The following is a 26,159-nucleotide window of genomic DNA, read 5'->3' on the forward strand; positions in this document are numbered from 1 at the left end:
TTTAACGCAATTAACGCATGCGCTGCACTACCCACTCAAGCATTGTTGCATTCAATCTATAGTGGCACCGTTTTACGTATACACAGAGCTAAAAGGCAACGCAGAATGAGTAGAGAGAATTTTGGCAGCCTTTGAAGCCTTTTTTTAATTGGCTAAGGCCTTACATTCCCTCTCTCAACAATCAGAAATATCGTGGGAAGCAATGTGGGGAAGGAAGGTAGTAGTTGATCTTTATCTTAATACCCTATGTTATTTCCCAACGCAGAGAAGATATATCAATTGGTACCACTAAGCATAGTCATGGTTGCACTTCCCATCATGCATTTGTGCAGCAGTTAAATGGCTGCAGTATCATTTACTGAAAGCTCAACAAATACAATAGATGGCAATATTTAGTCACAATATACAAAGTCACAAGTCTTTCTATCTGTGGATCCCTCTCACAGAAAGAATGTAATGTAATGTAAATGCCATCTTGAGGATTTATTGTCATGAAAAACAAATACAATACTTATGTACTGTATGTTGAATGTATATATTCGTCCGAGTTTTATTCATTTTTTTCTTAATGCATTGCCAAAATGTATATGATCGGGAAAAATTATCGGGAATGATTGGAATTGAATCGGGAGAAAAAAAAAGCAATCGGATGGGGAAATATCGGGATCGGCAGATACTCAAACTAAAACGATCGGGATCGGATCGGGAGCAAAAAAACATGATCGGAACAACCCTACCAGAAATATTGTGATAAACGATAGTATTTGAACGTCTTCTAGTAACAAACCAAACCGTGAATCTCTAACAAATTCGTGGACAACGCATTGCTTGTTTGTCCACCTCGCCTGAAATATAACGAAGAGCACATAACCAGGCGAATATAACGAGGCTTTTCCGTGCCAGAGGTGAAAGGTGACCAGACAAAATGGGGGTCAGGTCACGTGCCTCGTACAATAGCGCAAATGTCCCCGCTTTTTTAATTGCATTAAGGACAGATAGTGGGAGCTGTGTGCAAACAACTCGGCCTATCGGGTGCACAAACCGAAGCTGGGCGGTAGGAGTGGGAACCTCTTGGTACCTCACGATAACGATGATCTAACGAGATGGCGATACAGCCATTATCGATACATTGGTCAGGAAATCATTCCAGGATATTCCACAAACAACTAATTAACAGAAAAACACGCTTCTACAGTGAATTGGAATGAGTTTATCACTAGTACAGGTCCAATCCATTTGAACTGGGAGGGTGGCAGCGAATGAACGAATCATTCACTGCCATCCCTCCCACTTCAAACAGATTATGGCTGTCAGTAGCAGTCAATGCCAGGCAATTAGGTAATTCTGGGCCATTTAAAGTCTCACTGGAACAGCACCAAGCAAAAGTTCCAGCATCATCACCTTGTCCAATGCAGATTCTCAACAAGGTGATGATGCTGGAACTTTTGTTTGGTGCCGTTCCAGTGAGATTTACAAAGATGATTGCCTGAAGAAGACATCAAAATTCCCTCAGTCCTTGATGATATGGAGCTGCATGTCAGGCAAAGGCACTGGGGAGATGGCTGTTGTTAAATCTTCAATAAATGCACAAGTTTACATTGAAATTTTAGACAGCTTTCTTATCCTTTCAATTGAAAATATGTTTGTCATTTTCCAAGATGACAATGCATCATGCCACAGAGCTAAAAATGTTAAAGCATTCCTTGAAGAAAGACTCATCCAGTCAATGTCATGGTCTACAAATAGCCAAGATCTCAACCCTATTGAAAACCTGTGATGGAAATTGAAAAAAATGGTCCCGACCTGCAAGGATGATCAATTAAAGAGAGTTGGCACCAAATTGATGAAGAATACTCATCAAGTCCATGCCTCAGAGACTGTAAGCTGTCATTAAAGCCAGAGGTGGTGCTACTAAAGACTAGAGATGTGTTTTGATTGTTATTTCTTTGTTTGTTTCTCATGATTCCATATTTTTTTCCTCAGAATGGAGTGATTCCATATATATTTCGCTGTACTTGCTCTATAAAAGCAACATTTACTGACCACCACAATGTTTTCTATTCATTTCTTTTGGTGTTTCTGAATGCTAAAGAGTTGCACTTTTGAACTAATTCATTCTTTTTTCAAGCTTTTTATCTGAGTTTGTTCTACATAATAAAATGTCTGAGAGAGAGAGAGACTGGTGATAGCATTTTTTGCTAGGGGTTTTATTATGGTGGAAGATTTTGATAACAACTTGTTGGTTCCTTTTTTTTTTTTTTTTTTAAAACATTGACACCTTTTTAAAATGATATCTCGATTCTTGGCATGAGCATATCGATAACCTTTCGGAATACAAAGTATCACGATATATCACCATTTCGATATTTTGTACCCTACTGGGCGGCGTCTGTGCGCCTCGCCGCAAAGCTTATTATGTAGACTGCATCTCAAAGTGGAGCTTCTTCATTTGCTGAGACGCGTAAAGCAGCAAAATCCAGTTAAATGGCACGCCGGTGTCGTATTAACTGTGCCTGCGGATCGGCGAGGGGCCGGTTGCTATGGTAACGTGCCAAACACCCCCTCCTCGTCTTCCTCTAAACACACGCACACGACCAAAGTGCTCTCTCAGCTCAGCCGGACGTTTGTAAACACGCAGAGAAAAATGTTTTATTGAACTTTCCTACATAAAGGGGCAAGATCTGCTCGGGAAGCGAGTGGGGGCGCCGCGGTGCATTTCGGGTAATCCGCCAGCCACAGTAACTGTTGCTAAGATACGTGGAGAAAATGTGGTGCTTTTTTTTTGTCGATCTGTGCTCAAAACCCTGCTAGAGCAAAACAAACACACAAGTTCTTGGCTAGCATGTCTACAAATGAAACTTTTTTTTTAAATTTTAGTTTTCTGTCAGCGATTTTGTCTTTTCTTCTCCCCAAAATCTACATATTTGCCAGCACAAAAGGCTCGTCAGGAAGGCTTTCAGATACCGCACACCGGGCGCTGCCCTTTGGCACCCCCGTAATCAAAGAGCGCTGACCTGCACCGGCTCCCGCGCGCCCCCCCGGTACGCTCCGTTATTTCCTCATCTCATCAATCTGTCAGCTGAGGCCTTTTGACACGCGGCACAATATGCCGGCGCCATTGATTTCGGCTTCTCCCAATATGGTTCCGGCTTTTTAAGATTAGTCACCTCGTCCGAAAGGTCCGGATCCCCCGGCTGGTGTCGCGAAACCCCGGGAGGGGTCGCCGGGATGGGGCCGGAGGCTAAATATAGTTGCTAGAAACGGTGGCAACTCTAGGGACAGGAATGAAAATGGGGCTCACAAAAAGAGTAGAAGTGGGAGTAGAAAAAAAAAAACTCATTAAAATAATTTCTTCAGTGCCATTGACTTACTTATTGTTTATATTAGTAGTTGGCTGACATAAGTTTTTAAACAAAAGAAATAACATGATATAAAAGGAATTTGATCTGTGTATTCCTTGTAAGACCCCAGAAGGACGGAAGGAAGCATCAGGCTTGCCTTATCTTGCATTAGAGGATATGCAATGTCGCTTTTGCCTTTTAAGGTGTTGACCGAGTGACACTCTAAATGTAACCAATAGCTGTTAGCGTAGCATTTGCGTTAGCATTACCTTTAGCATGGCGAGCATCCTCTTCAACTCTCACTTGTTTACATCTTGTTGTAACGTCCCAGTGGCTTTCAGTATTCCAAAATAATGTGCTTTTCTTGCCGAGTGTGTATACCGTAATCATGAAAAGTAGTGCTACGTTCATCTAGTCTCAGGTCAGCCTTTTTTTTTTTAAATTGCCTTTCATAATTTTCTTGCTTGAAAAGAAAAAAAAAAGGATATCGGCCTTGAATATCAGTTTTGGATATCAGCAATCGGCTGCAAAACCTTAACCACTTAATGCCTGCAATATGAAGCAATTGTCAGAGAATCACAAAATTTAAAAATAAGGTGTTACTGAAACCTTTTTTTCCAAATTTTTATAAAAGAAAAAAAAAAAAAAAAAAAGGTGTAATAAGTAGAGCTGTTCCGATCATGTTTTTTTGCTCCTGATCCGATCGTTTTAGTTTGAGTATCTGCCGATCCCGATATTTCCCGATCCGATTGCTTTTTTCCCCTCCCGATTCAATTCCAATCATTCCCGATAATTTTTCCCGATCGTATACATTTTGGCAATGCATTAAGAAAAACATGAATAAAACTCGGACGAATATATACATTCAACATACAGTACATAAGTATTGTATTTGTTTTTCATGACAATAAATCCTCAAGATGGCATTTACATTATTAACATTCTTTCTGTGAGAGGGATCCACGGATAGAAAGAGTTGTGACTTTGTATATTGTGACTAAATATTGCCATCTAGTGTATTTGTTGAGCTTTCAGTAAATGATACTGCAGCCATGCCCCAAAGCATGATGGGAAGTGGAACCATGATGGGAAGTGGAACCATGACTCTGCGTCGTGCTACCAATGGATATATCTTCTCTGCTTTGGGACATGTTAAGACAAAGATCAATTGATACCTTACTTCCCCACATTGCTTCCCATGATATTTCTAATCATAGGGAGAGGGATTGCAAGGCTTTAGCCAATTGAAGAAAGGCTCCAAAGGCTGGCAAAATTCACTCTACTCATTAGCGCTGCCTTTTATCTCTCTATATAGGTAAACCTGCTTCATTACAGATTGAGCGCGACAATGTGTGAGAGGGTGGTGCAGCGCATACATTAATTGCATTAATTATTTTAACGTGACACATTTTTTAATTAATTTCCACCGTCGTCGGGATATTTTTGATAACCCTACCTTAAGCCTAAACCAAAGACTCTGGATGAGTGTAACATATTTTGTCTGTAACGTTTAAATACAATTAGAAAACAATTTATTTAATACATATATATTAAAAAAAGGCATGGCCGATATTTTTTTGCTGATTCCGATACTTTGAAAATGACGTGATCGGGACGCCGATCGATCGGGACATCTCTAGTAATAAGCGCTCTAATATATATAACCCTGGCTAAATCTTGCTTTTTTTTCTCATGGAACCTGCAGATGCATGAGTTGACTTGCATCCATTATTTTTTTTTTTTTTTTTTGAGGAGATATTTCAAAATTTTGAATTAGTCTCAAAATCATGAAATTCTAAGTGTATGAAATGTGATACATTTGGCAAGAAGGGGTTAATTTCTTGTCCAGTCACTTAAAATGTGTTAACTTGTTTTTCTTCTGGTCAAATTGATCCAATTTTGCTGACTATGCAAGTCTCCGAATAAAGCCGGACCGACATCCAAACTGGTGAACCGTAGGAGTGTCGCAAGTCATTTTGCATCTTGCTCGTCCGTATCACAACTTTACGCTAACTATTACCGTAAGCATGGCAACCACACAGATGGGTTGACAATGTGGACAAAAGTATTGGGCTTTTCCATCTTCAGGAAGTGAAAACCAGAGAAAAGAGATGAGGTTGTTCATTTGTTTTAGGGATGGGGAAGGGGGCGCAGAGGGGGTTGTACTCAACTCACTCAAGAAGAAACCTTTCAATTCATTTTCAAGTTAGGATGAAAGAATGACTCCAAACTATGCGTGTCGCCTATTCAGCGCTTTCCTTTAAAAAAAAGACAGCAAAAAAAAAAAAAAAAAAGAGAGAGAGAGAGACAAGGCTTGGAGGGGGGCTTGTACGAGGGGGGCTGCATAAATTTCATCTGCACAGCAGACAAAAGTGATTGTCGCGCCGCCCCTTCCCCAAAAAACTTTTGCGTCCCCCTCCAGAAAACACTTTGGCGGCTGAATGGCCACCTATTAGTGACTCCATTATGGCCGACGGGCTCTTGAATGGCTTCTCGCTGAGCGTCTTTATCATCGAGGGGGGATAGGCCGGACCCCTCCCTCGCCAATGACGCCGCCCCCTCTGCCTCCCACCTCTGCTGTGCGTTCCAGGTGTGGATAGTTCATTGTGATGTAAGGTTTTGTGTTTCTACAATGTTACAAATGTATTGGCGCTGCCCCAGCCGTGAAAATGCACCATACTGAAATGTTTTTCTTTTAATTTATACATTTTTTTTTTTACAATTTGAAAGCACTTTAAGCATAAAACAAACTTTTGAACTCTTAAGTGCCACTGCTCTATTATGGGTGTAATTCCTCTGAGACTATTTACTTTGAGGCTGTCAACTTGACGAAAGAAGAATGAAAACAAAAGGTTAAACGCATATTCTTGGGAACCATTATGAAAATATAAATCTTTGCTTAGTGTCTTTGTTAGGCAAACTCAAAAATATAAGGACATAATACAGGCAGAAAAAAATCGCCTGTTTCCCGATTTTCCGAGCCCGAGTCGAAAAACACCTGCAAGAGAGCCCGATTGTTTATCTTGACTTTTTCCTGATCTCTTGAATGGGGAAACGTACAGTCGGCCCCCGAACGCAACACTTTCCATTCATCAGCGGGCCCTTTAAATATCCTGTCACGCTCTTTACAGCGGCACAAAAACTACTTTCGGGGCCTTTGAATGGGGCCTGGCTCAAAGCGCGCAGTGAGTAAATATCAAGTGGAGTGTTGATACTTTGAAGAAGACTTTATGATGAATATGGACACATTGTGAGGAGGCCACGGCGCGGCGCTCACCTCCGCGGGGAACCATCTGCTCGCCGTCAATGTGTCACCTGCTCGGCCGGGCCGTCGCCACGGCGACCGGGGCCGCCGCGGATCAGCGGGCCGAAAGGAGGAAGATCGTCCTCTGGCGGCCGATCCGAACGACCGTCAGTCAGCGGCTCGACATTAGCGCGACGACCGCTTTTGTGTCGCTGGAAGCGGAAGCGCTTTGTCCTCGAAAAGCTGAGTAAACACACCTGAGGACAGAAAACGCCACGACGAGTTATAGGTGGCAAAAATAAATGCTTTTCAAATCAATCAACATGGATATTCATGCATGTTCTGCACTTTCAATTAGAACTTGAAAGTGACTTTATGATCAATATGCTGTATTTTCTGGACTATAAGTCGCACTATAGACCCAAAAGACACAATTTACTCAATGGCTGGCATTGACGGCGCTAGACATCCAATCCGTTTTAACTGAGAGCGAACATTTATTGGATTGGACGTCTACAAGCGAGAAACTCATTTTTAGTCTTCCGTCAATGATGCTGAAAGAGTTAAGTGTTGAGTGACAGGTGAAAGTGAGCAGCACGCCTGCGAGGGGTCTGTGTGTGATCAGGGGGGGCAGCGACCGGCTTTCTCCTACTTCATCAAGTCAATCTTATCTGCATCTACAGCACATGCTGTTGTTTGGGATTGTAACAAGATTAGGCCAAAAGACAAGTGTCCATCTGCGGGGAGCACTTCCTGTTTACACTCTGCGCTCTCACTCCACATCGAAAAAAGAGACGAGGGAGACTTCCTGTCTGACCCACGTGCGAGGGTGTGAAAAGTCACTTATGTTACACGTGTGTGTGGCTTCAGAAAACTTCGTAGTCATTACTGGAATATCAAGGACTACAGTCATCTTTTCCCTTTTGCTTTAACATAAGCAACCTTTTCATAAAAAAAAGATAGTTACTGATTTTTTTTTTTTTTAATTGAAAAACAAAAATAGACTGATCAAAAAAATAAAGGGAACACTAACATAACACGTTGTAGATCTAAATGAATGAAATTTTTTCCATAGTTGAACATGCTGACAACAAAGCCAGACAAAAATTATCAATGAAAATGAAATTCATCAACCAATGGAGGTCCGGATTTGGATTTATATTCAAAATGAAAGTGTAAAAAAAAAAAAAAACACTACACACCGATCCAACTTTGATGTAAGGTCCTTGAAACAAGTCAAAATGAAGCTTAGTAGTCTGTTTGGCTTGTATGACCTCCCTGTAACGCCTGGGCATGCTCCTGATGAGGTGGCGGATGTTCTCCTGAGAGATTTCCACTCAGATCTGGACCAGCACATCCAACTGTCGTCTTGTAGGAGATTCCAGGAGACAGGTAGTTACTCCAGGAGAGCTGGACAGTGCCGTAGAAGATCCTTTAACCCTCAGCAGGATTAGTATCCACTCCTTTGTTCAAGGAGGTATAAGATGAACACCTCCAGCAGGCCACTGGTGTGAATGTTTCTGACCAAACAATTAGAAATGGGTACCATGAGGATGGTCTGAGGGCCTGACATCCTGTAGAGAGCCCTGTGCTCACTGCCAATCACCGTAGAACTTAAGAGGCATTTGCCATAGACCGCCAGAATTTGCAACTATGCCACTAGCTCTGTGCTCTTCACCGATGAAAGCAGGTTCAACCTGAGCACTTGCGACTGACATGAAAGGGTCCGGAGATCCCATGGAGAACGTTATGCTGACTGCAACATCATTCGGCATGACCGGTGTGGTGGTGGATCAGTGATGGTCAGGCGAGGCATATCCACGGAAGGACACACAGACCTCTACAGGTTAGATGATGGCACCCTGACTGCTATTAGGTATGGGGATGAAATCCTTGGACTCATTGTCATAAGCTACGCTTGTGCAGCGGGACCTGGGTTCCTCCTGGTCCACGACAATGCCAAACTTCATGTGGCTGTAGTATGCAACAGTTCCTGAAGGAAGAAGGAATTGATAACACTGACTGGCCCCCACGTTCACCTGACCTAAATCCAACAGAACACCTCTGGGACATTGTGTTTAGGTCCATTTGGCAGAGCCAGGTTGCTCCTCAGACTGTCCAGGAGCTCAGCGATGACCTGGTCCAGATCTGGGAGTTTTTCACTTTCATTTTGAGTATAACTCCAAATTAAGAACTCCATGGATTGATACATTTGATTTTCATTGATAATTTTTGTGTGATTTTGTTGTCAGCACATTCAACTATGGAATGAACAAAGAATTTAATTTTTTAAAAATTATTCGTTTATATCCACAATGTGTTACGTTGGTGTTCCCTTTATTTTTTTGAGCAGTGAGATTAACTTTTTTTCTTTTTGTTGAAAAAATATCAAAAATGGAGAAAAAAATGTATTTAGTTTGGTTCCCATCTTTTTTTTTTTTTTTTTTTAAATTCAAAACAAAAAACATATGTCAGAACATTTCCAAGAATACTTAATTGAATGAATTTAAGACCAAGCAGATGAAATTCAATGCAGTTTTAAGAGACCTTATCAAAATTCCTTGTACAGTACGTTTTCTCAACCAAGCTTTAATTACAGTATACTGTATTGTACCGGTAACATGTAGCATGCCAGAAATGAACATTCTTAGTCAAACACTGCCCACTTGTGGCAAAGAACAACAACTTCATGAGCGCGCCAATGAAAGCTGCCCATTTATTTGATTTAACAAGAAATGATCAACTGATTAAAGGGTAGCACTACTGTTACCAGCACCAGTGACTAACTTGTGACTGGTGCGGGTCCAAAAAAGACAGAATCGAGCTTTATGACGCCTTCCCAGAGTTAATCTGATGATCCGAAGAGCACCTCATCCAGATTCAATCCATTACGATGGTCTCGCTGAGCAAAATACGTCACTTTGTTTTCCTGTGAGTTATTCCCAACGCGTAAAGATAACATTCTCCAGACATTTCATTAAGTAAATACTAGTTAATTACATGCCTTAAGGCCAAACAGGCTGACCCAGAATGCCTCGCAGAGGGGAAAAGGTTATTTAAATGGGGAGAAAATGCTAAATACGGAATTGACTCCTTTTCATTTTCTTCAAAATAACTCAAATGTAATGATATAAATACATTTATTTTGGAAAAAATATACTGTATACATTTTTGGTTTTGAAATTTCATTCAAACAAGCACACACAATTCAGCTTTCTGTTAGGAAAGAGCCCAAATAAACAAATTGATGACATATGCATGTGTGTATGTATGAACAAATATTCGTTTCACAATGAAATAAAAACACCAACTAACCAATATATATACTACTCCTCCTCAAAAAATTAGCATATTGTGATAAAGTTCATTATTTTCTGTAATGTACTGATAAACATTAGACTTTCATATATTTTAGATTCATTACACACAACTGAAGTAGTTCAAGCCTTTTATTGTTTTAATATTGATGATTTTGGCAAAAAAGTCAAGAAAAAAACAAAAATTCCTATCACAAAAAATGAGCATATTTCATCCGACCGATACAAAAAAAAGTGTTTTTTAATACAAAAAACCTTCAATGAATGATATCAGCTATGCACTCAATGCTTGGTCGGGAATCCTTTTGCAGAAATGTGGCGTGGCATGGAGGCAATCAGCCTGTGGCACTGCTGAGGTCTTACAGAGGCCCAGGATGCTTTGATAGTGGCCTTAAGCTCATCCACAGTGTTGGGTCTGGTGTCTCTCAACTTCCTCTTCACAATATCCCACAAATTCTCTATGGGGTTCAGGTCAGGAGAGTTGGCAGGCCAATTCAGCACAATTAACGCCATGGTCAGTAAACCATTTACCAGTGGTTTTGGCACTGTGAGCAAGTGCCAGGTGGTGCTGAAAAATGCAATCATCATCTCCATAAACCTTTTCAGCAGATGTAAGCGTGAAGTGCTCCAAAATCTCCTGATAGCTAGCTGCATTGACCCTGCCCTTGATAAAACACAGTAGTAGCTGACATGGCACCCCAGACCATCACTGACTGTGGGTACTTGACACTGGACTTCAGGCATTTTGGCATGTCCTTCTCCCCAATCTTCCTCCAAATTCTGGCACCTTGATTTCCGAACGACATGCAAAATTTGCTTTCATCTGAAAAAAGTACTTTGGACCACTGAGCAACAGTCCAGTGCTGCTTCTCTGTAGCCCAGGTCAGACGCTTCTGCCGCTGTTTCAGGTTCAAAAGTGGCTTGACCTGGGGAATGCGGCACCTGTAGCCCATTACCAGCACGCGCCTGTGTACGGTGGCTCTGGATGTTTCTACTCCAGACTCAGTCCACTGTTTCTGCAGGTCCCCCGAGGTCTGGAATGGGCCCTTCTCCACAATCTTTCTCAGGGTGCGGTCACCTCTTCTGGTTTTGCGGCGTTTCCTTCCACACTTTTTCCTTCCCACTGAGGTACCTTGATACAGAACTCTGGGAACAGCCTATTTGCTCAGAAATTTCTTTCTGTGTCTTAGCCTCTTGCTCGAGGGTGGCAATGATGGCCTTCTGGACAGCAGTCAGGTCGGCATGATTGCAGTTTTGAGTCATGAACCAGGCTGGGAGTTTTGAAAAGCCTTGGGAATCTTTCACAGGGGTTTTGAGTTCATTTTTTGATTCAGACGATTAGGTCAGTAGCTACTTTAGAGGACCTTTTCATGATATGCTTATTTTTTGAGATAGGGATTTTTGTTTTGACTTTTTTGCCAAAATCATCAATATTAAAACAATAAAAGGCTTGACCTACTTCAGTTGTGTGTAATGAATCTAAAATATATGAAAGCCTAATGTTTATCAGTACATTACAGAAAATAATGAACTTTATCACAATATGCTAATTTTTTTTAGAAGGAAAACACAGTCCAGCTGCGGCTATTCACAGCTGTGTCTTGGCGATAATATCTCGTTAAAATCATGGTGTCTTTAATTATGCTCATCCTGTCACCTTGAGTTAGGGTTTAGGGGGTTTAAAAAAAAAATATATATATATATATATATTTTTTCAAATGCTCTCCCGTTCAAAATTTTTCTTCTCCCAGAAAATGGAGATTTTAAGCTTCCAATGATATATCACACATGTATGTAGGACAATTTTGCGATTTTGGCCAAATTGGGAGTCTCAGAGCGGAACTTCAAGTCACCTGAGTGTTTTCCGCCAAAAACATATTAAAAAAAAAAAAAACAAGAAATCAATAAACTAGGCAAACACGCATCACAAACTTTCAAAGCAATCATTTTCAAAAAACAACTGAATAAAAACAAACTGATCAATGATGGGAAAAATAAAGTCAATACCACAACCCAAATCAACAAATATATGGTGTAAATATGTAAAAACAATACTTTCATTATACAATTATCGAAAAAAATCCCTACCTGACCAATTCACAGAGAAAATATAACAGAAAATCAACATCCCAAATATACAAATCAATGAAGTAAATATGGAAAAACACGAGTTTTAAATCACAAGAGTCATACTTATATAAAGTTTTTATGCCCCCACAAGACTCCCCAGCATGCAAATTTGAGGTCACCACCATCTGGACCACAAGGGCCCACCGCACTCCTGTTTCACAACCCGTATCCCGTCACATGCCAACGAGGAGAGGGGTGTGTGCAAGCGTGGAGTCACGTGACCCGCTGTGGAATAAGAAGTGGCGGCCCCGCGTAACCAAATCCAGCAAAGTCAAACGCAGCGCGCACAAATCACACGTAGGAGCTCACCTGCACTTGGGACCAGATGGACGCGGCTTACAAGAGGATCAACGGCGACCACGGGCAGGATGACGAGCCGGAGCGGCCAGAAAAAGGAGTGAGTTTGCCAAATACTGCAAGAAAAAAAAAGTCATTTTTTTCATCATTTTGGAATGAGTTTAAAAACAGTCAGAAAAAGCTAACAGAAATTATGATTTGTGTAGGAAATACTTGAAATATTCCCTTTTTTTTTTTTTTTTTTTTTTAAGGCGGTCTTTAATGCCTCATTCACTGGCCGCCATTGATGGAAATAGACGTAGAATTGGACGTTTCTATGCAAACAAACATGTATTGTATACAATCATCCACCTCTTGGCTTCTTGACTTTTTCTGTTAAATAGCAAAAACAACCCATAAAAAAATAAAAATTGATGAAATCATATTTTATAGTTTGTTTGTTCTGGGGGACCGTCAAAGAGTTGAAACAATTTCAATTTTTGTGTCAATTATTTCGTGCTTTGGGGCTTGAAAGTAAAAACCGATTATTATGTGCATCGCAATTCAACACGAAACGATTCCATTACGATTCGTAAATGCTCAAATACAATAATTTTCCCTAACAACTTTATTACAGCCGCTCGTAGCAGAACAAAATTCAAGACACGTCTGCCGCCCGGACACCTTTAACGGATGCACGCACAACGTTATGATGGATGCTGCCGGTTACTGAGCGAGAGATTTACTCCTTTTCAAAAGACTGGAAAATAAATGTGTGTATGAGACAGGGACCTGGCAGTCGCGGTTCTGTGCACAAGTTATTTTTTAGAGTGAGAGGGGAAGAGAGATAGTTCGTTGCTCTTCGTCTTTCAGTTGTCTAGCAGTAGGTTCAAGTCGTGTTAATTGGGAAAAAGTCCCTAGTGTTTTACTAAGTCCCGTGTCCGTCTATCAAAGGTGAGTACACGAACCCTCTCGCACTGTTTAGCCTTTATTGTTGTTTTTGAGATGTTACTAGTAAGCACCGACCGCTATGCTAATTAGAACTTCGCTAGCATGTATTTCAATGTCAAGTTGTGCGTTGTTTGGTGGTGTACGTAAATTACTCCAGATGCAGAACGTTTAAAACCAGGATTAAGTACAGCGGTAACACTACAAACATGCGAAATAGTGCAGAAATCGGTGAAAACAAAGTATATTGGTTAAAACAGGGGTGTCCAAACTTTTTGCAAAGGGGGCCAGATTTGGTGTGGTAAAATTGTGGGGGGCCGACCTTGGCTGACGTCCTGTACGTAGAGCAAAATATTTAAGCACATTTTAGTAAGCCATTCCGTGTGTCACATTTGCTTTATTATTTTTTTAATAATTTCAACAATCTCGCAACTAGCCTTTGTAGCGTACTCTTTTGACTTTCAGGCTCTTGTGAAATACTGCAGCTGTAAAATTAAACTAGCTTCAAGTTTCTTCAATTTCTCGCTACGTATCTTCCCTGTAATCTTGTCGTACATGTCAGCGTGTCTGGTTTGGTAATATCGCCTCATATTGAACTGTTTAAAAACAGCGACTGTCTTTTTGCAAATTAGGCAGACACAGTTGTTGCGTATTTGAGTGAAGAAATAGTTCAATTTCCACCTATCCTTGAAGCGTCGGCCGTCGCAGTCAACTTTCTTTTTTTTGTTGATTGTTACCATTTTAGAAAATTGGGAGCACAGGGTCACATAGGGTAATGTTGCTTAGAGTGCTGCTGCCTTTTAGGGGGTAAATGAGGAGCAGCATTTAGTGTGTAAGCTACTTCATATGCTGGTAGCAGTACAGCTGACCAATTTATTAAGTTTGTGTGCGGGCCAGACGTTATTGATTTTATGACAGAGGCTGGGGGCCGGATGAAATTTGACCAAGGGCCGCATTTGGCCCCCGGGCCGGACTTTGGACATGTCTGGGTTAAAAGAAGTCTCATTTCTACAGACACTATGTTTCCAGAAAATGTGGAATTCATTCCACCAGTGTAGATTTCATTGTATTGTTGAGAGAAATATGTACTGCCTTTGAAACAGCTAATGTTTTGGCACGTTCTTGTGAAAAGAGTATCTCAAGGTCAGCTGCGTGTTGTATGGGCATGTCTACAAATAAGTACTGCCTATAAAATGGTTAATGTTTTTGCACTTTCTTGTATCAAAAAAAAAAAAGGGCAGCTTTTTGTTGTATGGGCATGTTTCCATCGTTCGTGTTGAATCATTAGGATATTTTAAATGAATAATGGACATAAATTTGTTTGGCTACCTTATTAATTAATACTGTACGATGCATTGATAATCATGATAACTGTGATCATTGACAATACCGTGATCATCGTTCAATAATCGAATCGTAGCACCCTGAATCGTAATCGAATCAAATCGTGGAGTGCCTAAAATGGCACACCCCTACTTGAAAGTAGGGATGAAAATCGGGCCCGATTGCATCATTTTCAGAAGACTGACGTCGAGTGAAAAAGATCGGGTTTTAAAGATGTATTCATTGAAAAAAACATTTTGTTTTTGTCTTATCTTTAAGGGCAACAAAGCGTAAAACTTAAGATGTACGGAGGAATTGTTAAAAGAAATCATCAAATATTGCTAAGTTATGCTAGCTATTGCGGGACACCAATGGCAAAATGGCATCACGCAAGTGTGATCATGTATGAAGTATGGCAATATTTTACATTTGGATATGCTTTTTTTTTTGTCTCCTAAACACATTGCCGAGATATCGGATGGGTACAGCCTCAGGTGCAAAAATGTGATCGGGACAAAGCTATCAAAAAGGCTTGGAGTGATTCTACATTTCAAATGTTTTTATTCATGGTACGATGTGGAATCAAATTAGTTGGACCAATTCCTGCACAGAAAGAAAAGTTTCATGCTGCTTTAGCAATTTAACCCGAAATGTGTTTGTTGTTATCTGCAACCGCGTTGAAAGAGGGCGTCCGCACTGGAATATTCCGGAGACAAAAGCCGGAACGTCAAAGGCTGATGGAATCAGACAATGAGCCCGTGTTTTTTTTTTAATTTGGGGTTCAAACAGTTCTTGTTTTTAGGCTTTCTGTTGACATTTTCCCCCACACGTGGCTGCCTTGAAGGCTTAAATAGATGCAGCTGACACTAGAGGCTAATAAAAACAAGGTGTTGTTGTTGTCAGAAGCGGCGCGGCTCCATGTACCTGGAAGAGGAGACCAGCAAGAAGAGCGAGGTGGTCTCCTGCATCTTCTCCTTAAAGGAGGAAGTGGGCGCCTTGGCCCGAGCGCTCAGACTTTTTGAGGTAAGACCTCCGACGACAACGCTAAACGTCCATTTCATGGCAATGAATCACATATTACATTCATCATTCGAGGTGAACCGCTTTCAGCTGACGTTGCGCTTTCATGTGATTGGTCGATGGCATTTGAGGCCAAATTGTCAAATTGGGACCGCAAAATGTGCGAGAACATCCCCAGAGAAAAAAGTGGGACAGGTCTCCTGATCGGGCATCTAAATGTCGATCCCGGCTTGTTTTTGTGGTACCGACCTTTCCTGAGTGGCCCCGTGACTAAATAAACGGAGCTTATCGCACATGTTCGCATTGATCCAGTGACCCACGCGACCTGGCTGAAAGGGACTCTAAAAGTTACCACTCTAACTTGCCTTACGTCCACAACCGGTAAATAACCTGACAGTGTGACGTCTATTGTTTGTGCATTTCACTGTTACCATGTGTATTTCGGACAGAAATGAAATACAGTGATACCTTGCTAATTCAAGGTTAACACTCCTGTTTTGTTGCAGGTGCCCTAGCAAATGTATACAGTAAGTTATGTTTGTTTTGTAGAGAAAAAAAAACTGCTTTGACTGACTTTGAAGGATTTGTTTTTTATTCCTATTTTATCTATTTGCAGTGTGCGTACGTGACTCGTTGCACGAATCGACACGGATTGGCAGCGCTTCCGTGATTTAATCATCATCAAGGTTACGTGGGCAAAAAAAGAGTGAAAAGAATGCATAGTGATCGGCCAGTGGACTTGTTGCAGCTGTTTTGTAGTTTTGTTTCCTGTTGTGTTAATTAAGTGGTTTTGTTTTGGGGGGGGTGGGGGATGTCGGATGAAAACACGCTTTGGACCTATGAGCTCCCACTCTTCCAATCCTCCCCCTGATCCTCCCCCTCCTCGGACTGACCCTCGATACGGGCCCGGCAGAAGGGCCGTTCATGTGACACGACCCGCCGCTTGTCATGTGACGCCTTCGACCTGGCTTTCGGGGATTTCGGAGCTCTGGATCTCATGGCACCGACAACCAAAATCAAAGAGCAGTTTGCCTACCTCGAGGCAGGACAAAATGCTCTGTTGGGAAATTAGCGGAATCCAACTTAGCTGACTTCTTTGGAAAGGAAGCACTGATTCCGTATCCAGCTCATGATCAAACTTGGAAATGGCCCCTTGTCACAAGTAGAAATCTCTCTCTTACTAAACATGTTCATTCCAGGATTTCTAAACAACGACACGTTACTGGTGAAGCGGGCATCTCGGTTTGAAATGTCAAACAGGACCGCTCGTCTTTTTGGCGAATCCTGCATCTCTATTTCATCAGCAAATCACGCACGGGTCACTTCCTAAAAAGCGTGATCGTCGAGATTGAGGAGAAAATCGCTTCAAAGTATCAAGTGTGACACTTTTCTAGTCTTTTGGGCTCATGTGCTCCATGATGAAGGTCGTCTGTTTAACGTTACCCAGGCATTTCATATGGCAGCATTTATGTTCAGTTACTGCATATTTGGTTTTTATTGACTTCAGTAGTTTTGCCAGCATGGAATGATTATACAATGTACATTTTCAGTACGTTATAAAATCCACAGTCTTAAAATGGGCAGTTAAAAAAAAATTTTTTTTTTTAAAAATCAAATTTAAATTCTATTGTCCAGTTAACTCATTGGCTGCCTTTGACGCCGCTAAACGTCAAATCCGTTTTGTCCGGGAGGAGTGAATGAACAAAGGTCAAAACGGATTGACGTCTGGAACCGTCAATGGATGTTTTTAAGATAAGTGTCATTCTTTTACGAGCAACACGTACTGTGAAGGAGTGAAAAAACAAGATATCCTAGAACCTGAGAGCATCGCCAATTTAAAACCAATAAATTAGAAAATAACAAAATCCTCCAAAACGGATTCAATTCGATTGATAATCTTTCAAGGATGTCCTCAGTCACTTGACGACAGTCGCATTCTTCTGGCGACTCGCGAGAGCTTGGGGATGATGTGATAAACAAAATCTGAACCAGATGCGGGAATAATGAGGGGCCCCCGCCGCTCACGCCCTCTTTTCAAACGGGCCTATGGTACGAGAGAACCCGACATACACCCACTCCCATCCTGCGTCTTTGCCACGCGAAGATGCTTTCCAGCGGCTCCAAAACATCCCCACGAGTCTTATATTTGCTTCATGACTCCACATTTATAGGCCATATGGAATCCCAGAAAATAAGGTCAACGTGTCTGCAAACCAAACCCAAACATCTGAGAACTCAAAGCGGCCAAACCTGATCATTTTCAACAAATGGTTCATTAAAATCCAAAATAAAATACAAAAGGGCTTGACACACAAGTAAATGCGTGCCACTGGCTAAGTTCTTTAACAAGTGGGTGCTGCGACTGTGGAATTTTGAACCTCTTTGGAACAATGGATGCAAGGCAGAAATGCATATTTTTAACAATAATTGAATCCCTCATTTTAGAAAAACCGCACTGTAAAACCTGGTTGTTGCAATCATTTGAGATTTTTTTTTTTTAAAGAAGGAAAAAATTAAGAGGCCGATTGACTTCTTGTTTCAAGTTTCAGAAAACTTGAAGAGGAGGAGGAAGCCCTAGGGTACAATAGCGCCGCTTTGTGGTTCATACAAGGAACTGCGACCACAACAAGTAAAACATACTCACGTCCGCTTTGGTGTCGTTTGCAGGAGAAGGGCATCAACCTGATGCACATCGAGTCGCGTCCCTCGCGCATCAGTAAGGAGCAGTACGAGTTCTTCATCAGCGTGGACCCCGGCTGCTCCGAGGCCCTGGACGAGGTCATCGACGGCCTGCGCACGCAGATAAGCGGCCAGGTGCACGAGCTGTCCCGCAACAAACAGAAGGACACCGGTGAGAACCAGTACTGTCGAATTAGCATCTTTGCGCAGGGGCGGACGACCGAATGCTTCATTGTGGTTTCCTAATTGGGGAAAAGCATTTGTCCAAGTGGTTGGACAGAAAAGTTCAGTACAGCCGCTCGCTGTTGCCTCTAGTGGAAGAACTGGGCGCCAGCCAAAAAAGATGGCCCGGCATTTAATAACTGGGGAGGCGCCACAGAGCCGCTCGAGAACGGACAGTCGCCCCCGCAACCCGGACGCTGACCCATTTATAAGTTGTTTCCACAATGACATTAGTTTTGCTACTCAGTACCAACAGGCCCGGCGGGGACAGGAGCGCTCGGTACGCAAAGCCAGACCGAGGCCAGAAGGCGCATGCCAAGGTCACGGCCGGCCGAAACTGACGGGCCCTACAGAGACGGGGCCGCCCGCCGGTCAGAGTCAAGTGGACCAGACCGTCAGCCTGTTAGAGCCTCATTGTCTCCGCGCAGCCTCGGGCTTTTGGACCACACGGCGCAAATGGAAATTCATGAGGGTCTCTTTGAGGGTCATAAATCCAGTAGAACAAGCAGATGGCCTGTTTGCGCTGCTCTGCCGAGTGTCAACATACATGCCGAGACGTTTCACAGGACAAACCCCTCATCTTCATCATTAATATCCATTTATGCTGCTCCAGCCACACTGCAGTTGACTTTCAGCTATTTGTTTCTTTTGAAATGAAGTCATTGCCTTCCATTGACAAATATAGACGTCCAGTTCATTTAAACTGGTTTCACTGCCATCGATGTCGCTAGACGTCCAATCCACTTTGATAGGTAGGGTCGAATGAGTTAGCAAGTGAATTTGACAACAAATTCTCTAGAAGAAAAACCTACCAACTGGCGTCAGGGACAACAAAAGTTTTGTGTAGTAAACTGAAAATAAAATTGGCTCTTCTCCCCAGTGCCTTGGTTCCCCAACGACATTCAGGACTTGGACCGCTTTGCCAACCAGATCCTCAGTTACGGCTCGGAGCTGGATGCCGATCACCCGGTAAAGTTCTGACTCATCTCTCGTATGCGTCTGTGTCTTGTGACGCCCACGCGGCCTATAAAAGACGAGCCCCGCTAGAGATGACAGGCTATCTATTCTCATGGAAAAACACAAATTGATGTCATTGCTTTAATTGGGGCCCCTATAATTATAGATAATTGCTCCCTTTTGCCACCGCGTTTAAAGCAAAATATATTCAGCGTAAAGCCTCTACAAAGGCTCCATTTGAATGTGCATTTGCATGCTCTTATGCGCAGTGCTGTCAAAGGCCACCAGGCTCGCTTTGGCCACCGTTTGTGAGATCTAACATGGTTTCTCCTTTTGTGTGTGCGCGTGTCCGACAGGGCTTCACTGACCCAGTGTACCGGACTCGCAGGAAGGAGTTCGCCGACATCGCCTACAACTACAGACAGTAATTAAATCCTTGCTTCCACACCTGGTTTATGTGGTGGAGTAATGTTAAAACATTCAAGTCTGGAACAGAAGCACTTTTGAATTACTGCTCACTGCATTGCATATTCTAGATCCAGAAAGCCTTTCTTTTAAAGTTTAAGGGTGTGTTGTACCTTCATCGTGTGACTCTCTGGCTTTGCCCTCGCAGTGGCCAACCCATCCCTCGGGTGGAGTACACAGAGGATGAAAAGGCAACATGGGGAACCGTATTCAAAGAGCTAAAAACCCTTTACCCGACTCACGCCTGCCGTGAGCACAACCGAGTCTTCCCCTTGCTGGAGAAGTACTGCGGCTACAGGCAGGACAACATCCCGCAGCTGGAAGATGTTTCCCGGTTCCTGCAGTGTGAGTCCGCTCTTCTATTTTGCGAAGCACTTTGGGGGTCACTTGGTTTTGATGCGCCTCCGTCTGTCCGCAGCCTGTACCGGTTTCCGGCTTCGCCCCGTGGCCGGCTTGCTCTCTTCCCGCGACTTCCTCGCCGGCCTCGCCTTCCGCGTCTTCCATTCCACGCAGTACATCCGCCACGGCTCCCAGCCGACATACACGCCCGAGCCGTAAGTGGCGGCGGTCCATCCCGAGTGGACCGGATCAAGAGCGCGGAATCAAGTTTGTTTTCTCTTTCAGCGATATCTGCCACGAGCTCCTGGGGCATGTCCCGCTCTTTGCCGATTCCAGTTTTGCCCAGTTTTCCCAGGTATGCAAAGCGTTTGGGACTGAACAGCTCGTTCCTTGACAATCAAATTATATGGGTTTTGCACTTTACCAACTTAGCTGTATGGATGCTCCAAACAAAGTTTAGTTGTGCTTTCTGTAACAATGAAAATAAATATTCTGAATCTGAAGAGTATCAATGAATTTGCCTCTTGATTACCCTTTCAAACAGGAGATCGGTCTTGCTTCTCTTGGCGCACCGGATGAGTACATAGAAAAGCTAGCGACAGTAGGTTTCTACATCGAACGTAAGATTATCATTTGATATTGCCGGGACTGACCGTCCTCATTTTTTTTCGTCAGGTCTACTGGTTCACCGTGGAGTTCGGGCTGTGCAAGCAGGGCTCTGAGATCAGAGCGTTCGGAGCAGGCTTGCTGTCATCATTCGGAGAGCTGCAGGTACGTTCGGCAGCCAGTCGGCGGAGCGGGCGGGGGAACGGGCTCAGGCAGTGGGTTAGTGGTCCATTTGGGTTTAATGTGTCACTGGGTTTCCCCCAGAGTGGGAGAAAGTGGTTCAGTGGCTCAGCGTGGGCCAAAGAGAGTCTACGGAGGTCGCACGTTGCATCAGCGGAGGATGTTCGCTCGGCCGAGCCGAGGGGGGGGCGGGGGGGATGGCGCGAAAGGCCGTAATCATACTCTACTTCCTGTTTTCAACTCAAGGCTCATTGACCGTCTGAGAATTCACTGAATGTGTCACTGCCCGTCTTTCAGTACTGCTTGACAGAAAAGCCAAAACTGCTTCCCTTTGACCCCGAAAAGACCAGCGTTCAGAAATACCCGATCACCGAGTACCAGCCCATCTACTTTGTGGCCGAGAGCTTTGAAGATGCAAAAGACAGAGTCAGGTATGTAACGTGACGCTCAAAATACAACACCCTGCTCCTGAACTTTTACCCCAAATCCGAACATCCCTATCATTTTGGCCTGACAGGAAGTTTGCCGGCACCATCCCCCGACCCTTCACTGTGCGCTACAACCCGTACACCCAGAGCGTGGAGGTGCTGGACAACACCCAGCAGCTCGGCAACCTGGCCGACAGCATCAAGAGCAAGTGTCATTTTTTTGTAGTCAACTTTGATTCAGATAGGCTACTTTTTAATGAGCTTTTCTTCTTTTGCTTGCAGGCGAAATGGGGAAATTGTGCGAAGCCCTACAGAAATTGGGGTGACGTCGCAACCAGACGGCCTGAAGCTTATTATATACCTACAGTATGCATATCAGCCTTTTGTATTAAAATATATGACATTACTGGGATGCAATTTGGAATGTTTTATGTTGACCTCTTTCGGAGCCATTGATGATAGACGTCCAATCACGCGGCTGTTTTCATCAAACGAGTTTGTCACCAGTAGACATTTAATCTATTGGTTGAAAGCCAGTTCAAATAGATGGGACGTCTATCAATGTCAATGGCAGCGGCTGAGTTAGGAATATTTCATGTTAATTTAGTGAATTATGTGTAGCTTCTACATGTTATCCTATTAGTACTCCGATATGTATGCAAAAAGTAATTTTACACATTATGAGAACTGTATCATTTGATAACCAAAATAACTTGACAATGCATTTTTTGTGCATGGAATATTATAATGAAATGATTAAATAGAGGATGTTAATATTGTGGTCTCAGTTTTTTTTTTCATGTCAAAATTCACTTAGCTATGTTCCTTATTAAATAAACTAGAGGCAAACATGTCTTTTATGCAACAGTCAGCTCAACAAAACAAACAATGGTGTCACGGATTATTATTTTTAGTCACATTTACGCAACCTGAGAAAAAGACCTACTTCGGTTGAATGGTCATCTCACGGTGTGACATTAGGTAACAAGCGGCTGCTCAATGACTTGCTTTTGGCACGGTGACGCATAAGGCGCCCAAAAAAGGGCACCCACTCATCATTCGCCTCTAAGACGAGACGCTATTTAAACGCCTCAGACTCACACCGCTGCACATCTCGATACCATGAAAACGGAGAGCAGCGGCGGGGGCCAGCCGGCACATTTCAGCGGACGGAGGCACAGTTTGATCGAGGATGCCCGGCGGGAGCGCAGCATCGTGGGTTCGGCGGAGCCCTACCGTGGGGGTGAAGTGCAAGTTTTTGAGGAGAAAGAGGGCCGGCTGACCGTCAACTTACTGTTCACCCTTAGCAGCGAGAAGAACGCGGGGTTCTTTAAGATGGGCAAAATATTTGAGGTAACCACCTTTAACCCCAAGTAGTGCAACCATAGTGTCTAAATATGTGCATCACAAAAATGCCAATATTTCTGTGCAAATTTCAACAGCGCTTCTCACCTTTTCAGACATTCAACGCCAAACTCCTCCACGTCGAGAGCCGGCCAGGCAGGAGGTCCAAGAATAGCACGTCGGACTTGGAGTTCTTCGTAAAGTGTGAGTTGCACAACTCTGACCTGGACGTCTTTGTCAACTCGCTGAAGAGGGTAGTGGATAACGTTAGGTCCGTCCCGGAGGAAAAAGGTTTGTTTTGCGTTTGCACGCGAGCAGGTGCAAAGATCCGGCTTGATTCATAAATAAGCTCTAATTGCTTCTTTTCATCTCCATCACAGTGCCCTGGTTCCCTCGACAGATAAAGGAGCTGGATAGATGCAACTTGTTGATAACCAAATTCAATCCTGACATGGACAAGGACCACCCTGTGAGTGTCCAATAAAATGTTAAGTAAGCTTTGCAACTGCGTATGCATAACACGCATCACCACCTTTGTCGCTCGCAGGGCTACACGGACCAAGAATACAGGAAGCGACGCGCCTACATTTCGGAGCTGTCCTACAGATACAAACAGTACGTTTACAAATAATGTGATAATACTTATTCGATCATTAAGTCTCTCCTCCTGAATGACACGTTTTAGAGGCGACCGACTGCCTGTGGTGGAGTACACAGCTGAAGAAACAGCCACATGGTGAGATATCAGGTGGAAAAAGGTGATGAGGATGTGGCCTAAACAAAGTGGGTCTTCAACAGGAGGGAGGTGTACAAGAAGCTTAGGGGTATTTACCCCAAACTGGCCTGCCGGCAGTTCCTGGACGGCCTGCAGCAGCTGGAGCGCGAGTGCGGCTACGGCGAGGAGCGCATCCCTCAGCTCAGGGACATTTCTGCCTTCCTCAAAGGTAACAATGAGCACAATCCTAAATAGAGCCAAAGGAATGGTAGTAGATTTATGGGCCTCAACCACAAGCGGGTGTACGGAAGAGGGGAGGATTAACATTATCGTTAGTGTAAAACACTCCAAAGTATGGTATGCAGGTTTACAAGGGTTTGTTGGGTTGGTCGCTCTTTCCAGAGAAAACTGGCTTCCAGCTGCGTCCCGTCGCCGGCCTGCTGTCCGCTAGGGACTTCCTCGCCAGTTTGGCCTTCAGAGTGTTTCAGTGCACGCAGTACATCCGTCACGCGTCGTCGCCCATGCACTCCCCTGAGCCGTAAGTCCCGCCGGGCCCGTCGACTGCCGCCTGAGGATTTGTCCTTTTACTGACAATCGACCTCCTCCCACAGGGACTGCTGCCACGAGCTGCTCGGTCACATCCCCATGCTAGCGGACAAAGAATTTGCCCAGTTTTCCCAGGTACGTTTGGCATCATTTCTTTTGGATCTTTGGCTTGAAACCCCTTCGCTGATCAGTGTGGTCAACCTGCAGGAGATTGGACTGGCTTCACTTGGAGCGTCACAAGAAGACATTGAGAAATTATCTACGGTAATTAGTTTCACCTCTTCTGATTGACAACTTTGTCTTGACTGAAACATACCACGAAAGCCGTGTGGAACAGCTGTCATTTAAATGTGAGACTCGGGCAGCATCTAGTGGCTACAGTAATCACTGCATCCACTCGGCCTCTTCTCTTTTCTAGCTCTACTGGTTCACCGTTGAGTTCGGCCTCTGCAAACAGAATGGAACAGTGAAAGCGTACGGTGCGGGACTACTATCATCCTATGGAGAACTTGTGGTGGGTGATGACGGTGTTAATCATCAAACATATTTCATCTAATTCTTTGTAACTTGACGCTCCTCGTCCTGTCTTGTAGTACGCCTTGTCCAACGAGCCAGAGTACAAGGCGTTCGACCCGGAGGAGACGGCCAAACAGCCGTACCAAGACCAAAGCTACCAGCCGGTTTATTTTGTTTCTGAAAGCTTTGAGGACGCCAAGGTTAAACTAAGGTAATTTCTTTGACCCTTGCTAGTTCCTCTACAAAAGCCAACTAATCATTTACGTCTCTGTGTACAGGAAGTACTCTAAAACCATAAAGCGGCCCTTTGCGTTGCGATATGAGCCTCTCACCTGCAGCGTGGAAGTTCTGGATCTGCCCAGAAAGATCCAAAATGCTTTGTGGCAGACGCAGGACGACCTCAAAATGTTGCAGGGCGCCTTGGAGAAACTGAGCTCCTCCTGAGAAGAGCGGCTGACAAAAAGACTGGTGCCCGATGACGTCTTTGTTTGCCTCCACTTGCTGTCTTGGGTTTATTGTGAAAGAAATAAAGGTTTATTTTTTTCGTGACTGCATCTCTTTGACGTAGACATTTCGGAGAGGGCCAAACCACTACACAAAGCAACACTTGCTCAGAGGCCGCTCGTTTGGAAACCGACAGTTTCCATGTCGAAAATTCTTGGAAGGCAGGCATCTGCATGTGTTAAGCAGAGAGAATGAGCCTATTATGAATGATTTAAGTATCAAGTTGCCTCCGCTGTTCAAAGTCTGAGCCAACAGTGAGGTCTAGCACATTGACGGGGCCAGGTCAGCGGGACCTCACAGTCGACCGAGCGCCGCCATTTCCTTCATGGGACTGAAGATGGATGGCTTTTTGAGGTTTTGACTCAGGTCCAAGCATTTGATCTGCACCGGCGGCATCAGTCGAGTCGAGTCGAGTCTTCAGATTAACCGCCCTCCTGCCTTCCGATAACCGGGATAGCAAATGAAACCCTGCACAGGCCTCCACGGGAAGATGAGAACAACAGCGATAGGCAAAGCAGACGTCAAACACTCTCCCTCTCTCCTCGCGTCCACCGCTTTGAAAGCCACAAATCCCAGGGCAGGATGCGGGTCTGCCCCAGGGCCAGATAACAGCAGGTTACCAAGGCAACGGCGGGGAGATCCAACAAGATTCTTGCGCTCGGCGCAGCTGGCCACAAATCCCCGTGGGCTGTATCATCCTGACTACGAGCAGAAGCGTTTGCACGGACATCCCGAACCGGCGTTGGCGCGGTTGCCTCCTTTGGCGCCGGCCATCAGGTTCACAGAGTTCGGTGAAACGCGTGCGAAGTTCACGACTCTGTTCTTAACCCCTTTGAGGCTCGTCAGTCAACAAATCCTCTTCTCGTAAGTTCAACCAAAGGACGTACGCTCGCTTCGAAGATCCTGGCAACAAAGTACGAGGAAAGGACAAGGAGGGTAATAAATGCAAATATGTGGACCTAAACTCAAGAAGGACGAACTAACTGCGGCAAACTTGCGTCTGGTTTTGCAAACTTTACTTTTTTTTGACACATTGTTACAAAACCGTGGGAAAAAGCT

At 43.8% G+C, this 26,159-nt stretch overlaps 2 protein-coding genes across 2 annotated transcripts; both read left to right on the top strand.

Annotated features, from left to right (window-relative positions):
• Positions 1-12,288: 12,288 nt before the first annotated feature.
• On the top strand, positions 12,289-22,249 carry pah (phenylalanine hydroxylase). Its single transcript, XM_057856001.1, has 13 exons — positions 12,289-12,429; positions 15,483-15,602; positions 18,267-18,450; positions 19,381-19,469; positions 19,814-19,881; positions 20,071-20,267; positions 20,341-20,476; positions 20,547-20,616; positions 20,806-20,862; positions 20,937-21,032; positions 21,345-21,478; positions 21,565-21,680; positions 21,758-22,249. Exons 1-13 carry the CDS (start codon positions 12,358-12,360, stop codon positions 21,799-21,801), a joined length of 1,383 nt encoding a protein of 460 aa, XP_057711984.1. The 5' UTR covers positions 12,289-12,357; the 3' UTR covers positions 21,802-22,249.
• A 267-nt stretch (positions 22,250-22,516) lies between these two features.
• th2 (tyrosine hydroxylase 2) lies at positions 22,517-25,101 on the top strand. The gene is made up of 12 exons (XM_057855999.1): positions 22,517-22,828; positions 22,936-23,110; positions 23,200-23,288; positions 23,367-23,434; positions 23,505-23,555; positions 23,618-23,763; positions 23,937-24,072; positions 24,146-24,215; positions 24,288-24,344; positions 24,499-24,594; positions 24,674-24,807; positions 24,875-25,101. The coding sequence occupies exons 1-12, from the start codon at positions 22,598-22,600 to the stop codon at positions 25,038-25,040; spliced, it is 1,419 nt and encodes a 472-aa protein (XP_057711982.1). The 5' UTR covers positions 22,517-22,597; the 3' UTR covers positions 25,041-25,101.
• Positions 25,102-26,159: the final 1,058 nt, after the last annotated feature.

Source organism: Corythoichthys intestinalis, chromosome 13 (assembly GCF_030265065.1).
Source record: "Corythoichthys intestinalis isolate RoL2023-P3 chromosome 13, ASM3026506v1, whole genome shotgun sequence".
NCBI lineage: Eukaryota > Metazoa > Chordata > Actinopteri > Syngnathiformes > Syngnathidae > Corythoichthys > Corythoichthys intestinalis.

Coding starts and splice junctions, on each gene's coding strand:
- pah (XM_057856001.1), top strand. CDS start 12,358: ATGGACGCGGCTTACAAGAGGATCAACGGCGACCACGGGCAGGATGAC. Junction 20,268..20,340: donor TGTTTCCCGGTTCCTGCAGT/GTGAGTCCGCTC, acceptor GTCTGTCCGCAG/CCTGTACCGGTTTCCGGCTT. Junction 20,617..20,805: donor GTTTTGCCCAGTTTTCCCAG/GTATGCAAAGCG, acceptor CCTTTCAAACAG/GAGATCGGTCTTGCTTCTCT.
- th2 (XM_057855999.1), top strand. CDS start 22,598: ATGAAAACGGAGAGCAGCGGCGGGGGCCAGCCGGCACATTTCAGCGGA. Junction 23,764..23,936: donor CATTTCTGCCTTCCTCAAAG/GTAACAATGAGC, acceptor CGCTCTTTCCAG/AGAAAACTGGCTTCCAGCTG. Junction 24,216..24,287: donor AATTTGCCCAGTTTTCCCAG/GTACGTTTGGCA, acceptor GTCAACCTGCAG/GAGATTGGACTGGCTTCACT.